At 39.9% G+C, this 16,481-nt stretch overlaps 2 protein-coding genes across 6 annotated transcripts in view; both read left to right on the top strand.

Annotated features, from left to right (window-relative positions):
* Positions 1-8,221, top strand: part of Haus3 (HAUS augmin-like complex, subunit 3) — a 9,449-nt gene extending 1,228 nt beyond the window's left edge. The window contains exons 1-5 of one of the 2 annotated variants that reach the window (XM_013023933.1): positions 9-236; positions 624-1,678; positions 2,926-3,365; positions 5,728-5,956; positions 7,896-8,221. In XM_013023933.1, the coding sequence (XP_012879387.1) occupies positions 770-1,678; positions 2,926-3,365; positions 5,728-5,956; positions 7,896-8,129 (1,812 nt within the window). In that variant the 5' untranslated portion in view covers positions 9-236; positions 624-769 and the 3' untranslated portion in view covers positions 8,130-8,221. Of the gene's footprint in view, positions 1-8; positions 237-623; positions 1,679-2,925; positions 3,366-5,727; positions 5,957-7,895 lie in introns of those variants that run through there. The other variant, XM_013023934.1, reaches the window with a different exon arrangement.
* A 4,357-nt stretch (positions 8,222-12,578) lies between these two features.
* The window catches only part of Poln (polymerase (DNA directed) nu), a 107,493-nt gene continuing 103,590 nt past the window's right edge, over positions 12,579-16,481 (top strand). For 3 of the 4 annotated variants that reach the window (XM_013023930.1, XM_013023931.1, XM_013023929.1), the window contains exon 1: positions 12,579-12,717. In XM_013023930.1, the coding sequence (XP_012879384.1) occupies positions 12,579-12,717 (139 nt within the window). The remainder of the gene's footprint in view (positions 12,718-16,481) is intronic. The other variant, XM_013023928.1, reaches the window with a different exon arrangement.

The following is a 16,481-nucleotide window of genomic DNA, read 5'->3' as shown; positions in this document are numbered from 1 at the left end:
CTCGGGCCGCGGGGCGGACCCTGCAGGGCCCGGCTCGGGGCTCAGCGGTTCCGTGTTTTATTGCGCGTACTAGTGTCTCGACGGATCGAACCGAAGCCAGCCCAGAAGGGCGTGGTGAGCCTGGGCCTGCGGGCCCCGACCCCGACCCCGGCGCTGGGCTTCTTGAAAATCACAGGTGCTGGCCCGTTCTTACCGGGTGCTGACTTGGGAGTCTCTGATGGAGCCTTGGGAGCTCGGTGAGTGCCGACGGAGGCCGGGACTCTGCTAGGTCTTCCTCAGAGAAAGGAAATTTCCGTTTTCTTGCTTGGAAAGCCAGGAAAAAGGCTGCTCTGCAACTTGAGGACTTGGGTTTGTTCCATCCGTTTACTTTGAGTTAATAATAACCATGTTTTCTATAAAATGCAGTGTGTGTCCTTAAGCAGTTTTACCTTTGGCAAAGAGGTGTTATTAATTTTCATTACTGTTGTAATTTCCTAAGAACTACCTGAAACAGACGTCTTGCTTTATTGTCACCAGGCAATGCAGCTACTGCTCCCTAATACCATGTGTCATTTATCTGTGTCTTTAAAAAATACTTTGGCTTTGTGGTCTAATGTTTATTTTCTTCCTCCCCCCCCCCCCAGGAGGAATCATTATAAGATTCTTAAATCAGTTTTCTCTTTCTCTGTGGACTTAGTATAAACATTAGCTATGTTTATGTTTGGATTTATTTTCTAAAAGTCAGTACCATAAACCAGTATCGGGTACAAGAAACCGAGGTAGTTAAACCATGAGTTGTGGAAATGAGTTTGTGGAAACATTAAAAAAAATTGGTTATCCCAAAGCTGATATTCTTAATGGAGAAGATTTTGACTGGCTGTTTGAGAACGTGGAAGATGAATCATTTTTGAGATGGTTTTGTGGGAATGTGAATGAACAGAACGTGTTGTCTGAGAAAGAATTGGAAGCTTTTACCATTCTTCAAAAATCAGGCAAGCCCATCCTAGAAGGGTCAGCATTGGAAGAAGTTCTTAAAACTTGTACAACTTTTGATTTGAAGACATCTAGATTGGATGACAAAGAACTAGAGAAATTAGAGGATGAAGTTCAGACTCTGCAGAAATTAAAGAAACTAAAGATTCAGCGCCGGAATAAGTGCCAGTTGATGACTTCAGTAAATAGCCACACATCTCTGAGATTAAATGCTAAACAAGAAGAAGCCAGTAAAAAACTGAAACAAAGTCAAGGAATTCTAAATGTTAGGAATGCTAAACTCAGTAATGAACTTAAGTCTCTTGTTGATGGAATTAATAAATTGATGATATTCCTCAGACATTCAGATTTAGGTCAAGGGACAAATCCAATGGTATTTTTATCCCAATTTTCCTTGGAGAAATATCTAAGTCAAGAAGAGAAAAGCACAACAGCATTAACTTCATACTCCAAAAAGCACTTCTTTCAAGGTATACGTGACGTAGTTGAAAGTTCAAATGAAGAAAAATTTCAACTTTTAGATACACAATCACCGTCTATTTGTGATAATCAAGAAATCCTGGAGGAGAGACAACTAGAGATGGCTAGGCTGCAGCTAGCATACATCTGTGCTCAACATCAGTTAATTCACTTGAAAACAAGTAATTTGAGCATGAAGTCAAGTATAAAATGGGCAGAGGAGAATCTTCACAGCCTAACCAGCAAGGTAAACAAGTGAATGAAAGTATATATGCTAATTGTGGTGGGAATGTAGGATTTAGTATTTCTACTAAAATACTTTAGAAAGGTGGTTCGGATTACAATTTTTATTTTTTAGTTTAGTACTTATGTACGATATGTATTAGTTATAGCCAATAGGTCCTCAGTAGTGACGAGCATAGTGATTATAATTCTAATTACATTCTGTAGTTTATTTTAAATGAGAATATTTTAATTTACATTCTGAATTTAAAAATTGTATTTAGATATAGACTAAACTGGAATTTGCTTTTCATATGGTAAAGAGACAAATCACTTGGTTGTGAATTTTCTGCCTGTTTACTCTGACTTAGAGAACATGATGTTAATGAAGCCAAACATCCAAGTTCAGGGACCTCTGCTTTGTTTAGAATGTATGGATGTGTTAAGTAAAAATGTAATTTCTAAATACTACTATCTGTACTACGTTAGTTATAATCTTACTATGTGTACCAAGTTAGTTATAATGGACACAAAACTTTTGGTGTAATTCTGTGTACTAAAATCAACCAGTAAGCTAGAAGAATACCAACTTTTTAAAAAATATTTATTTAAATTGACAATTTTTTTGTTTAATGATACTGGGGTTGGAAAAGTTTGTGCTTGCTAGGCAGGCACTCTACAACTTGAGCTATACTTCTAGCCTTGAGAATAACTTTTAAGAAAAACTTAGAAAGCATTCATTTGCTGTCAATGAGTAAGGTACTTGTGCTATGACTTAGCTAATCAAATGCGACAAGATCTTTGGTACCATTACTGCCGTCTATGTTTATGTCTATGTATATGGCTCTTAAGGGTTTTTTTTTGGGGGGGGGGTCTGGTCGTGGGGCCTGAACTCTGGGCCTGGGTGCTGTCCCTCAGCTCTTCAGCTCAAGGTTAGCACTCTACCACTTGAGCCACGGCGCCACTTTTGGCTTTTTTTTTCTTCTGCTTATGTGGTGCTGAGGAATCGAACCCAGGACCTCATGCATGCAAAGCAAGCACTTTGCCACTGAGCCACCTTCCCAGCCCAGGCCCTAAGGTTTATGCTGGCTTTACTCTTGTCTTAGTCCATCTTTTTTCTTTTTAAACTAAAATTTTGGCTAATGTTAATATGGAATTTGTTTTTATTCATTGAGCATACTATCTGATCACCTAAAATAATAAAAAAAATCATTTAAAAATATTATTAGTTTAAACCTGTAGTTTGAAATGTAATTGCTTTTCTTTGTGTAGGTCATTGACAAAGAAAATTTGGATGCTAAAGTTTCTAGCTTGAATAATGAGATTCTGAAACTTGAAGAACAAATTACTCATATAAAAGATAAACGTTTGCCTGCTGTGATAAAAGAGAATGCCCAGTTATTGACTATGCCAGTTGTAAAGGGAGATTTTGACCTGCAGATTGCTAAACAAGATTATTATACAGAAAGACAAGAGTTAGTTTTAAATCAGTTAATAAAGCAAAAGGCATCATTTGAAGTTGTACAACTATCTTATGAAATTGAATTGAGGAAGCATTGGGACATATATCGACACCTTGAGAATTTGGTTCAAGAACTTAGTCAAAGAAACAAGATGCTCTGTCAGCGATTAGAAATTTTAACAGATCCATCTGTCTCTAGACAAATAAATCCAAGGAATACCATTAATAGCAACGACTATTCTACTCATCGGTATGTAGCTTATTGCATCTTTAGTAATTTTTTCTTTTTTTGTGAAATATTAGTTCAAATTAAAGTTGTGTGGGCTTAAAAAATATTTGCACTCTTAAGCCGGGCGCTGGTGGCTCACGCCTGTAATCCTAGCTACTCAGGAGGCTGAGATCTGAGGATCACGGTTCAAAGTCAGCCCGGGCAGGAAAGACTGTGAGACTCCTATCTCCAATAAACCACCAGAAAACTGGAAGTGGCGCTGTAGCTCAAGTGGTAGAGCGCTCGCCTTGAACTGAAGAGCTGAGGGACAGCGCCCAGGCCCAGAGTTCAAGCCCCACGACCAACAACAACAAAAAAAAAATTTGCACTCTAATTTTGGTCTTTTTATTCTCTTCTGTTTTTTCTTTTTCCTGTGTGTGTATGTGTGGATACAGGTGTATACGTGTGTATTTGTGTATACCAGTCATGGTACTTGAACTCAGGGCCTTGGGCTCTCACTTGGTTTATTTCACTCAAGGCTGACTGACTCTCTTTATCACTTGAGCCACAGCTCCACTTGAAGCTTTTTGCTGGGTAATTGTAGACTCTGGTGGACTTTTCTGTCTAGCTTTGAACCTTAATCCTTAGCTCTCAGCCTCCTGAGTAGTAGTATATGTGCGAGCCACAGCTTCCTTTTATATTTTGTATTTCCGGGGCTGGGAAGGTGGCTCAGTGGTAGAGCGCTTGCCTTGCATGCTCGAGGCCCTGGGTTCGATTCCTCAGCACCACATAAGCAAAAAGAAAAAAGCCGGAAGTGGCGCTGTGGCTCAAGTGGTAGAGCGCTAGCCTTGAGCTGAAGACTGAGGGACAGCGCCCAGCCCCACAGTTCAGGCCTCATGACCGGCAAAAAAAAAAAATTTTTGAGTTCAAGGCTTGCCTAGAATACGTACTAAGTTTGAGGTCAATGAATGCTGTCATAAAAAAAAAGTTAACAAGAAAAATGATGCCTAGTTTATCTTCCAAATTTTAGATATGAAATTAACCTATTTCAAAGTGTGATTTATTGATACTCCAGAGAAAACATTCTTCACAGAATATGTTTATGAGATGGTAGCAATAGCAATGCACTTGAAACCAAAGGAACCAAATGAAGTCTTGAAACTTAATTTCTATATTTAATATCTGCATATTTTATAAGATTCTGATTAGATTAGAGAAACACTAAAGATGTAAACATCAAAGAGCTACTTAATGGCTATATGATACCAAGCTTTTGCTACTCCAATCTTGTCAGTTTGGAGTTGCTAAGTTAAAATCTTGATGTCAGGGAGGCACGGAGGCATGATGACTCATACTTATAATCCAGGCTACTTGGAAGGCTGAGATTAGGGGATTTCAAGGCCAATTTGGGAAAAACTTAAGGGACCTCACCTAAACCAGTAAAAAGCTGGAGTTGGTAGTACACATCCATCATCTCAAGAAAAGGATAAATGGGAGGAACGTGGTGCAGGCTAGCCAAACAAAAAGCAAGACTCTATATAAAAAATAATTTTAAAAGGCTAGGAGCGTGGTTTAAATGGTAGAGCCCTTCCAGGCATGAAGCTTTGAGTTCACACTCCCCAAGATCCCCCTCCCCCACTACACATACACACATCTTAATGTACCACAAGACCATCTATATATTTCAATTGTTAGTAGCAGAAAAATCCACCTGTCTATAAGGGAAATGAAAAAAAAATCTGAAGCAAAATATTCCATACAAATGTTACAAAAAGCATCTGTTCCTTATTTTCCTAAGTTATAATAGACTTTTTTTTTTTGGTCAGTTGCAGGGCTTGAACTCTGGGTCTGGGCACTGTCCCTCAGTTCTTCAGCTCAAGGCTAGTGGTCTACTACTTGAGCCACAGCTACCTTCCCAGCCCCTGAACTCAAAATCTTTCTGCTTCAGCCAGGCGCTGGTGGCTCACACCTGTAATCCTAGCTACTCAGGAGGCTGAGATCTGAGGATTGCTGTTCAAAGCCAGCCTGGGCAGGAAAGACCTTGAGACTCTTATCTTCAATAAACCACCAGAAAAAACGGAAGTGGCGCTGTAGCTCAAGTGGTAGAGCGGTCACCTTGAGCTGAAGAGCTGAGGAACAGCGCCCAGGCCCAGAGTTCAAGCCCCATGACCGACCAAAAAAAACCCAAAACATTCTGCTTCAGCTTTGAGTGTTAGGATTATAAATAATGTGCTACCAAGTCCAAATTTAGGTATTTCTGTACAGAAATAATAAAGTTGAAATGATTTTGTTTTAGAAGCACATTTCTGTTTATTAGTTATCCCTGTAAATGCCTCAATATAGTGGGTTGTAACTTTGAAACTACTACTGAGAATTTTTCTCTATTTTTCTTTATATATTTTAGGCTTTATCAACTTTTAGAGGGAGACAACAAGAAAAAAGAGTTGTTTATTACTCATGGAAGTCTGGAGGAAGTGGCTGAGAAATTGAAAAAAGATGTCTCTCTAGAGCAAGATCAACTGACAATATCTACTCAAGAACATTTTTTCTTTCTGTCCAAAGTTAATAATGATGTGGACATGCTTAGTGATGCTTTATATCAAGGAGGAAATCAACTTTTGCTTAGTGATCAGGTGGGTATGACTCATAGTAACTAAAAATACGTTTTAAAAAATAATGCATGAGAGCCGGGTGCTGGTAGCTCACGCCTGTAATCCTAGCTACGCAGGAGGCTGAGATCTGAGGATCGCGGTTCAAAGCCAGCCCGGACAGGAAAGACTGTGAGACTCCTATCTCCAATAAACCACCAGAAAAACCGGAAGTGGCGCTGTAGCTCAAGTGGTAGAGCGCTCGCCTTGAGCTGAAGAGCTGAGGGACAGAGTTCAAGCCCCACGACCAACCCCAAAATAAATAAATAATGCATGATTGCTGGTGGCTCAAAGGTATAATTCTAAATACTTGGGAGAGACTGATAGAGGATTGTCAGTTTGAGGCCAGCCAAGGCAGAAACACTCACAAAACCACTTTCAACCCTAACTGGACAGAGTTGTGGCTACTTAGGAGACAGATTAGAAGGATAGTGGCTCCAGGCTAGCTGGGGCAGAAAAGTCCAAGACACATAACCTTAATAGGGAGCGGGATATGCTCACATGCATCTGTCAGCCCCACAACAATGGAAAGCTGAGATAGACAGATCTTGATCTAGACACATACCAGGACCAACCAGCCTGTGCACACATGTGCATTTACACACACACACAACACATGCACACATACCTGCCTATAATCCTAGCTACTCAGCAGTCTGAATATAATTGAAGATTCAGTCCAACTGTTATCTCCAGTTAACTAGCAAAAAACTGAGAGTGGAGAGGTGGCTTAAATGGTAGTGTTGGGTATGAGCAAAGTCCTTGATTGAGTAATCCCCCTGAGTTCAAGCTCTGTACTGACATAAAGGAGCACTAAAGCCAATTAATATGGCTATGATATTTTTAAAGCTTCATGTTCAATTTAAAATGCCCCTAATTGATTTGATGATTTATAATTGACTATATTTTGCTACACTTGTACATCAGGAATGTTGATGAGAAAACATTATTTAAAATTACCTATGGGGCTGGGGAGGTGGCTCAGTGGTAGAGCGCTTGCCTTGCATGCATGAGGCCCGGGGTTCAATTCCTCAGCACCACATAAGCAAAAAGAAAAAAGCCGGAAGTGGCACTGTGGCTCAAGTGGTAGAGCACTTGATTAGAGCTGAAGAGCTGAGAGACAGCATCCAGGCCCAGAGCTCAAGCCCTATGACCACCACCACCAACAAAAATGTACATAGCTATAGTCATAGGATGTTCCTGATTACAGAATGCATCTTCATTTTAGGTAGAGTAAGATGGATGTGCAAGGATACATCCTAACATTCTAAGTGATTTTTTTCCCCCCAGTCCTGGGGCTTGAACTTAAAGCCTGGGCACTGTCCGTGAGCTGCTTCTGCTCAAGGCTAGCACTCTACCACTTGAGCCACAGAACCACTTCTGGCTTTTTCTGTTTATGTGTACTGAGGAATCGAACCCAGGGCTTCATGCATGCTAGACAAGCACTTTACCACTAAGCCACCTTCCCCGCCCCTGAGTGATTTTTTTTTTCCCCAGTTGGTTGTGGGGCTTGAACTCTGGGCCTGGATGCTATCCCTCAGCTCTTCAGCTCAAGGCATTCTACCACTTGAGCCACAGCACCACTTCTGGTTTTCTGGTGGTTAATTGGAGATAAGAGGAGTCTCATAGACTTACCTGCGTGGGCTGGCTTCAAACCATGATCTTTAGATTTCAGCCTCTTGAGTAGCTAGGATTAGAGGCATGAGCCACCAGTGCCTGGCTGGTGGGCTCGTTTTATAATGATTATATTTGAAACATGATAATGAAATATATAATGATTAGATTCCTATAACCTCATTTCTAATTGCAGTTTATTTCTTAGATGGTGCATAGTTATTAAATCACTTAGTCTTTTATAAATTATATTTTAAGTTATAATTGCTGTTAATAAAATTCTTGATTAAAAGTGTTTTTCTTTTTTTAGGAATTAATGGACCACTTTTATCAAGTTGAATCCCAATTGAATAAGCTCAATCATCTCCTTGCTGATGTTTTTGCTGATGTGAAGACCAAAAGAAAAATTTTGGCAACTAATAAATTGCATCAAATAGAAAGAGAATTATATGTGTATTTTTTAAAAGATGGAGACTATTTGAAAGATATTGTGGAGAATTTAGAAAGCCAATCAAAGATTAAGGCTGTTGGTCTTCAAGATTGAAAATTATTGAAAACAATCTTTATATGCTGTTTTAGTGTTTTATGTATTAGAAGGAGAATATATGTAATAAACATGACTCAGTTGAAATTCAAGGTCAATGTATTTTTTCATTTAGTGGGTTTAAGTACATAGAAGTTGAGCATCCCTAATCTGAAAATCCATATTACTCAAGGAAAAAGTTTCTTGTTTTTTCTTGAGGAAAGTTCTTATTCTGTAGCCCAGGCTGGCCTTGAATTTGACATCATCCTGCTTCCCACCTCCCATGAGCTGCAGTTACAGGCATATACCACCATGCCTAGCCAGTCTGAAGCTTTGTGCACATTTATGTCCTCCACAAGTGGAAATTCCATTCTAACCATGTGACAAGTCAGAAATGGAATGCAATTGTCCTTATATTCTTCAGTGTATACTGTGTATATGAGACAATGAGTTTCAGATGTAGACCTGGGTTTCATCTCCAAGATGTCTCATTATACAAATATTCTCAAATTTAAAGTATGATTTGGATTTAGGCATTTCAGATAAGGGATGTTCAATTTGTTATGTTTGTATTTTCCCTCATACAGGATTGTCATGCTATTTTATGTCTTGTTTGTTTGGTAGCACTTAGTTCTGGAAAATTTGCATTTATAGGTAGAAAACATGTAATACATATGTGCATATATATGTATATACAAATGTATAATTAGTCAAGGAATGTATTTTTTAAAAGTATTACTAAGTAGTTGTACAAAGTCGTTTCAATTTCAGAAGTCAAGAGTATAATTAGTCAAGGAATGTATTTTTAAAACATTAAGTAGTTGTACAAAGGGGTTTCAATTCCAGAAGTCAAATGTGTCCAGAATATAGTATGTCTCTTTATCATTCTCTTCTGAAAATGTTTTTAATGCAATCAGATCCTTTATTTATACACTGAAGTTTTCTGCTATTGAGTATTGAAAATACTTGTAGAACTTTGAGTTAACTTTTTTTTTTGGTCAATCCTGGGGCTTGAACTCTGAGCCTGGCCAATGTCCCTTAGCTCTTCAGCTCAAGGTGAACGCTCAACCACTTGAGCCACAGCACCACTTCCAGTTTTCTGGTGGTTTATTAGAGATAGTTTCACGGACTTTCCTTCCCCAGCTCGCTTTGAACCATGATCCTCAGATCTCAGCCTTCAGAGTAGCTAGGATTACGGTGCCCAACTGAGTTAACATTTTTAATACGGTTTTTTGTGTGCCAGTCCTGGGTGGATCCTTGAACTCAGAATCTGGGTGCTGCCTCTTGAGATTTTTTTTTTTTTTTTTTTTACCCAAGGCTAGTGTCTTACCACTTGAACAACAGTTCCACTTCTGGCGAATTGGAGATAAGAGTCATAGCTTTTCCTGCCAACTGGCTTTGAACTTTGATTCTCAGGTCTTGGCCTGTTGAGTAGTTAGGATTACAGGTGTGACTTTTTTTTTTGGTCGGTTGTGGGGCTTGAACTGTGGGCCTGGGCATTCTTCCTTACTTCTTCAGCTCAAGGCTAGCTCTCTACCACTTGAGCCATAGTGCCACTTCCAAGGTATGACTCTTCATAAGTAGTTTTTCTCTTATCTGAGTTTTCATTGACTTTAATACAATGAGTTAGCATTTTAAGATCATTAGCTTTATTAGTACAAGTTTCCCCTTACCTGGGCATTGCTTTCTAAAGTTTAGTCACCTTTGGTCTGCTGTGGTCTGAAAATACTAAATGGAAAATTCTAGAAACAACTGTTATTAGTTGTATGTAGTTCTGAGCCATGTGAAAGAGTCAGAAACCACCCACTCTGGACAGGAGTTGTTCGTTGAGCATCTCTGTGGTGTGTTCTGCCCTCTTGTTAGTCCCCTGGCTAGCTCTGGCAGTTTTCTATCACATGCTCTACATTGTGCAATTTCAGTCATCCTCTGGGGTTTGGAATGTATCTTCCATGGCTAAGGGGTGGTCCTTGTCTGTGAAATAGTCAAGTCACCTCATATGGACTAAAGTAAAATTTGGCTGCTCGATTGTATTTTCATGTAATTCCCTGCTGCAGACTTAAAAGATTATTTATTTAGTCAGTCATGGGTCTTGGACTCTGGGTCTGGGTGCTGTCCCTGAGCTCTTCAGCTCAAGGCTAGCGCTCTATCACTTGAACCATAGTGCCACTTCCAGTTTTCTGGTGGTTAATTGGATTCTTATCTGGGCTGGCTTTGAACTCTGATCCTCAGATCTCAGCCTCCTGAGTAGCTAGGATTACAGGTATGAGCCACTGGCACTTGGCTGACTTAAGAGATTTTGGAAGTGCCTGTTTATAACATACAACGTCAGAATTTGAATGGCAACTTTCAACTTAGAGATTGAGTTCTGGGGGCTGAGAAGCCCTAAGTTTCTTGCAATACAGATTTCAGCAGTGCTTGTACTTTTTATGTAAATTACACATAATAAATGAAATGTGAAATTTGAAATTACATAAAAGTGGTTAAACGGCTTATTGTGTATATTTTAATTTCTTAGGTAAGAATACTTAAATATTAGGTTGTATTTAATATAAGATATTAATGTAGCATTTGGATGGTTAGAAATTGCAAGTTCAAAGTGAACTGTCAGCTACTACATCAAATGTTCCTTAAGAGCTGAGTTTATATTTGGCCTGTGTTAAATCCCAAGTGAGTTTCTAAGGGAATAACTTCCAGAATTTTCTTGTGTTTGTTGTAGAGAATGAGCGTTTTCAGCTATCACTGTTGGAAATGGGCACGTTTAAGTAGCAATCCTATTTTTTTTTTTTTTGGTCAGTTGTGGGTCCTGAACTCTGGGCCTGGGCGCTGTCCCTCAGCAATTCACCTCAAGGCTAGCTCCCTACCACTTGAGCCACAGCACCATTGCTGGCATTTTTTGCTGATGTGGTGCTGAGGAATCAAACCCAGGGCCTCATGCATTCAAGGCAAGTGCTCTACCACTGAGCCACCTTCCCAGCCCCTCCTGTTAATTTTTGTAAAGGACAAAACATTTACTAGCAGGCACTGGTAGATCAACCTGTGATGCTAGCTATTCATGAAGATGAAATCAGGATTGTGGTTTGAAGCCAGCTGGGATAGGAAAGTCCTTGAGACTCTTGTCTAATTAACCACTGAAAAGCCAGAAATAGAGCTGTAGCTCAAGTGGTAGAATACTAGCTTGAGTACAGAAAGCTCAGGGACAGTTCCCAGGCCCTCAGTTCAAGCCCCAGTACTAACAAATAAAATTTACCAGCTATTATATCTGTTAAAATTTATTTTATTTTTGTTGGTTGTGGTGCTTGAACTTGGCCTGGGTGCTATTCCTGAGCTTTTTTGCCCAAGACTAGTACTCTACCACTTTGAGCCACAGTGCCACTTCCATTTTTCTGGTGGCTAACTGGAGATAAGAATCTCAATGGGCTTTCCTGCCGGGGTGGGCAGGATCCTCAGATCTCAGCCTCCTGAGCAGGACCACAGGGGTGAGCCACTGGCACATGGCTAAATTTTTATTATTAATTTAGTTTTGCTGGTCCTGGGGCTTGAACTCAGTGCCTGGGCTCTGTCCCTGAGTCTTTCTGTGCTCAAGGTTAGTGCTCTACCACTTGAGTCACAGAGACACTTCTGGCATTTTCTGTTTATGTGGTACTGAGGAATCGAACCCAGACTTGCATGGATGCTAGGCAAGCACTCTACCACTAAGGCACATTCCCAAATTTTTGTTTTTATTAAGAGAATTTTAGTGTGTTAAAACATTTTTGCAATACATTTTAAGATTTAGTTATCAGCTCAAGTAACATTCTCTCCACCCCTCCCCCATTTTAGCTTGAGCTAGAGCATTTATGTTTTTCTTTTTTTCTTTCTTTCTTTCTTTTTCTTTTTTTTTTTTTTTTTGCCAGTCTAGGGCTTCTCAAGTCCTGGGCACTGTCCTTGAACCTCTCTGTGGTCAAGGCTAGTGCTCTTCCACTTGAGCCACAGCACCACTTGCAGCTTTTTCTGTGTATGTGGTGCTGAGGAATCGAACCCAGGGCTTCATGCATGCTAGGCAAGCACTCTAACAATAAATCACATACCCAGCCTAGCATTTATGTTTTTCTTCTCGCATGAAAAAATACCAGCTGTGTGATCAGGTGCTCGATCTATACTGACCTTCACCGGATTAGTCCAGGCATCTGTTGGGGTTGACTGGTTAATAGCCTTTTCCAAACTGTGCTTGAGTACATTGCTTACTTCATAACTAAGTAATTAGAAAATAAATTCTGTTTACCATGATCCCCCAATATTGAACCTTTGACTCCGTGTGTGTGTATGAGGGTTTTTTTGTTTTTGTATTGAGTTGATTCAAACCTATTTGTTGTGGCTATTAATACAGACTTAAAAATGAAGTTCTCAAGACATTAATTTTCCAAATAATGGTGTTTATTATTTTGAAGTTTCAAAGATAACATGAGTATCTTATGTTATATCTAGGACCTTATGAAAATGGAAAATTATGAGGCATATGTAGGCTTTGACCTCTATGAGACACCTCTTTCCAGTGTTGCTCAGAAGATTATGTCTGCTATACATTCAGGTGATTTAGTGGATTCTAAGAACTGGGGAGAGAATACAAAGAGTAAGTTTTCTGAATCTTTCCATCTTTTATTATCTTTACTAATATTTTTAAGGTTAATAATTGAAAGTAAGATGAATGTAGCAAATTTCCATAGAATTTTATTTTTGTGGATCTGTCCGAGGCTTATAAATAGGAAACTTAGTTCCTTCCCTGTTTACTGTCAATCAGCGCTGACACCAATTTCTGAATTTTACAATTCCTTACCAGTGTTGCTTTAAAACTAAAATATACCCTTCCTTGTGTTGGACATTTCAGTCAAACATTCCCTTACATCAGTATTTATTTCCAAAAGCAACAAGCTCTTTCCTATTGCCTCTCATTTGGCTCTCAGGTCATTGGGTCAGTACCTACATTTGTTATTATGTGTGTAGCATACAAGGAGTGTTATGAAACTATTATACTACCACAAAAGTGTATCAACTCCAAAGACCAGTGGATGTATGTGCATATGTTTACGATAGGTGATATAACAATAAAAATGCAGATGTGTGGTCAAAAGTGTGGCTGAAATGTTTGCAACATCAGGACATTGTTTTTTTTTTTACTAGCAAAACAAGTTTTATTCTGAATTTGCAAGTCTGGATCACTTGTGATCTGTTTCTTACAGAGTGAGTTATAAGTGAGTAAGCTAATAAGTAATTAAATTACTTGGGTAGAGGCTTGTATTCCCTCCCACCCCCAAGTTAGACTTAGTCTGTGATCTTCATACCTATGGCATCCTTCGTAGTTGAGATTATAGGCATGCACGACTATGATACCTACCATCCCTGGGTTATTTGCAGCTTCCAGCTTTCCTCCTAATTGCTACCTCTTGAGTGCTTAGGATTATAGGTATTGGCCACTACACTCAGCACTTAACATTTCAATTTCTTCACATACACAGGCTTATGTTGTTTATATGCCTTATTATAATAGGAATCACTAATAAAGCAATACAAAATTTTGGCTATGTATCCAGCAATTCATAGTGGTTTAGTGAGAATAAAAGGGAATAGTAAAGATACTTATTTAAACCTAAATGTTTAATTTTTTTTTGTTCGGTTGTGGGGCTTGAACTCTGGGCCTGGACGCTGTCCCTGCACTCTTGAGCTCATGGCGAGCCTCTACTGCTTGAGCCACAGCGCCACTTCCGGTTTTCTAGTGGTTTATTGGAGATAAGAGTCTCATGGACTTTCCTACCTGAGCTGGCTTTGAACCGCAATCCTCAGATCTCAGCCTCATCAGTAGCTAGGATTACAGGTGTGAGCCACCGGCACCCAGCTATGTTTAAAATTTTTTATTCCCATGTATTCATCCTAAAACATTAAGAAGTGTTAAGTATGTAGTCCACACCCAGAAATTCTTACTAGTCTGGGTTTTTAGGAAGGCTTTCACTGTGTAGACCAGGCTAGTGCTCGAGGTCTGTGTAGTCCAGGCTTGCCTTGAACTTACACTCCCTCATACCCTAGCCTCATGAGTGCTCAGGTTACAGGTGCATGCCACCACACCTAGCTTTCCTAATACTTTAAGAAAAAGTCAGGGGCCAGTATCTCATGCTTGTAATAGTAGCTATTTGGAGAGCTGAAAATAAAGATCATGGTTCAAGGACAAAAAATATTTTGGACATCCATTCTCAACAGATAGTTGAGTGCAGTGGTATGTGCCTGCTATGTGGGAGACTGCAGAATTGTGGGTCTAGGCCAGTCCAGGAAATCAAGTCTACAAGACTTCCTTTCAACAGAAAATTTCTGGGCATGGCTGGGCATGCCCGTCATTTCAGCTGCAAAAGGAAGCCGTAAATAGGCAGGTAACAGTCTTAGCGCATACCTGGACAAGAAGTAAGACCTTTTCTTAAAAGTAACTAGTGCAGGCTGAGTGCCGGTGACTCATGCCTGTCATCCTAGCTACTCAGGATGCTGAGATCTGAGGATCACTGTTCAAAGCCAGCCCAGGCAGAAAAGTCTGTGAACCTTTATCTCCAATTAACGATAAAAAGCCAGAAGTAGAGCTGTGGCTCAAGTAGTAGAGTGTTAATGTTGAGCACAAAAGCTTGGGGACGGCACCGAGGCCTAGAGTTCAAGCCCTAGAACCAGGAAAAAAGAAAAAAAGAAAGAAGGAAAGAAAAAAAAGTGCAAAAAAGAACTGGCTAAGCTATAGAGTGCCTGCCTGGCCCTGAGGTCAAACTCCAGTACCATCAGAAGAAGAAGAAAAAAAGAAAAACATGGAGCAATAGGCACTTGACAGAGGTGGAAACATACTTGCCTTGCTGATGAGTATGCTGGGAGCCAGTGGCTCACTTCTATAATCCTAGTTATCAGGAGGCTGAGATCTGAGGATCTTGATTCCAAGACAGCCTAGGCAGAAAAGAGACTCATCTCTAACAATTAAAAAGCAGAAAGTGTAGGAGTCGCTCAAGTGGCAGAGTGCCAACTTTGAGTAAAAAGGTCAAGCAAGAGCTCCAAGCTCTGAGCTCAAGCCTACCCTGACACAAAACAAAACCTACTGATTAGCATAATGAAACACCTCTGGAAGCTTTACTGAAAAGCTTCTGGTAGTCAGCCCATCTCACATGAGCTCTCTTTGTCATGTTTTTAAAGTATTCTGTAAAATCCTGACTTGTTAAAGGGTATCAAGAAGGTAATAGAAAAAGATGAGGCTTGTTTTTCTTCTGGTAGTTGCTCTTGGATTTTAAGAACTAGTAGAATATTTGTGTCAGATAAATATCAAAATTGAAAACAGAAGTTCATAGGAATAAATTACAAATATTTGCTTTTACAAGTACTTGCTAAGTAAAACCAAGCAGCATCAAGCCTGTGGTTCATTGTCACTGTGAAGTCTGTCTCTACTCTTGACACATGGAGTTACTCAAACACACACCCAGTAAAGAGTGGACTGTTACATTCTCTTAAACTGGCATAAATTTTTGTTCTATAACTTTTGCCATGAAAAGTACTAGACTTGCAGAAGTTTAAAATATAATGAATTAATGTGAGTGTCAGGGGTTGGTGTGTGGCTGAAGTGGCAGAGTGCCTGACTAGCAAGCAGGAGGCCCTGAGTTCAGTCCCCAGTACTGCACATACACGGATGCACATATGTCCATGTGTATCAGAATATCCAAGTCACTGCTAGCCACGTTGATAAGTCCCAGGATTTCTAAGAACCATCTCTTGGCTCAAAGGTAACCATTTTCCTGATGTTTATGGCAATTATTTCCCAACCACAGGCCTAGTATATTGATCTGAAAACCCTTCTGGTAGATACTGTTGTCTACCACAAACTTAGAAGCCATTCTTCTCTTCTGAGGCATGTGGTTGTCCTACATAGCTCAGTCTCATTGCATCATAAGTGACCCATGGCCAGATCCCTGTCAGTGGGGTTTGAGGTCAAGTACTGTGTCCCATTTCCAGGGTGGGCCTGAACACAGCATAGCCCTTTTCCTTCCTACCAGTTGGTACCCAAAATGACTCATCTTAGCAGATTGTAGAACAACATTCTAGAAGGACCCTAAGCCTTTCAATGCTTCACGAAAACAGCTACACCTACTAAGACCTTTCACTTCAAAATATGAGAGAAAATAAACTTACTTTCTGCTCTTTCAGCTGTTGTATTTGCTTTTGTGTGACTGTACCTTAGCCTTTTATCTTACACACCTTTCTATTCTGAATTGGTTTTACGTGATTTAAATTTTTTTTTTTTGGAAGGACTGGTCATGGGGCCTGAACTCTGGGCCTGGGCACTGTCCCTCAGCTCTTCAGCTCAAGGCTAGTGCTCTACCACTTGAGCCA

This window comes from Dipodomys ordii, unplaced genomic scaffold, assembly GCF_000151885.1.
Source record: "Dipodomys ordii isolate 6190 unplaced genomic scaffold, Dord_2.0 Scaffold71, whole genome shotgun sequence".
NCBI lineage: Eukaryota > Metazoa > Chordata > Mammalia > Rodentia > Heteromyidae > Dipodomys > Dipodomys ordii.
Note: the sequence above shows the minus strand (reverse complement) of the source record. Positions and strands in the feature narration are given on the sequence as shown.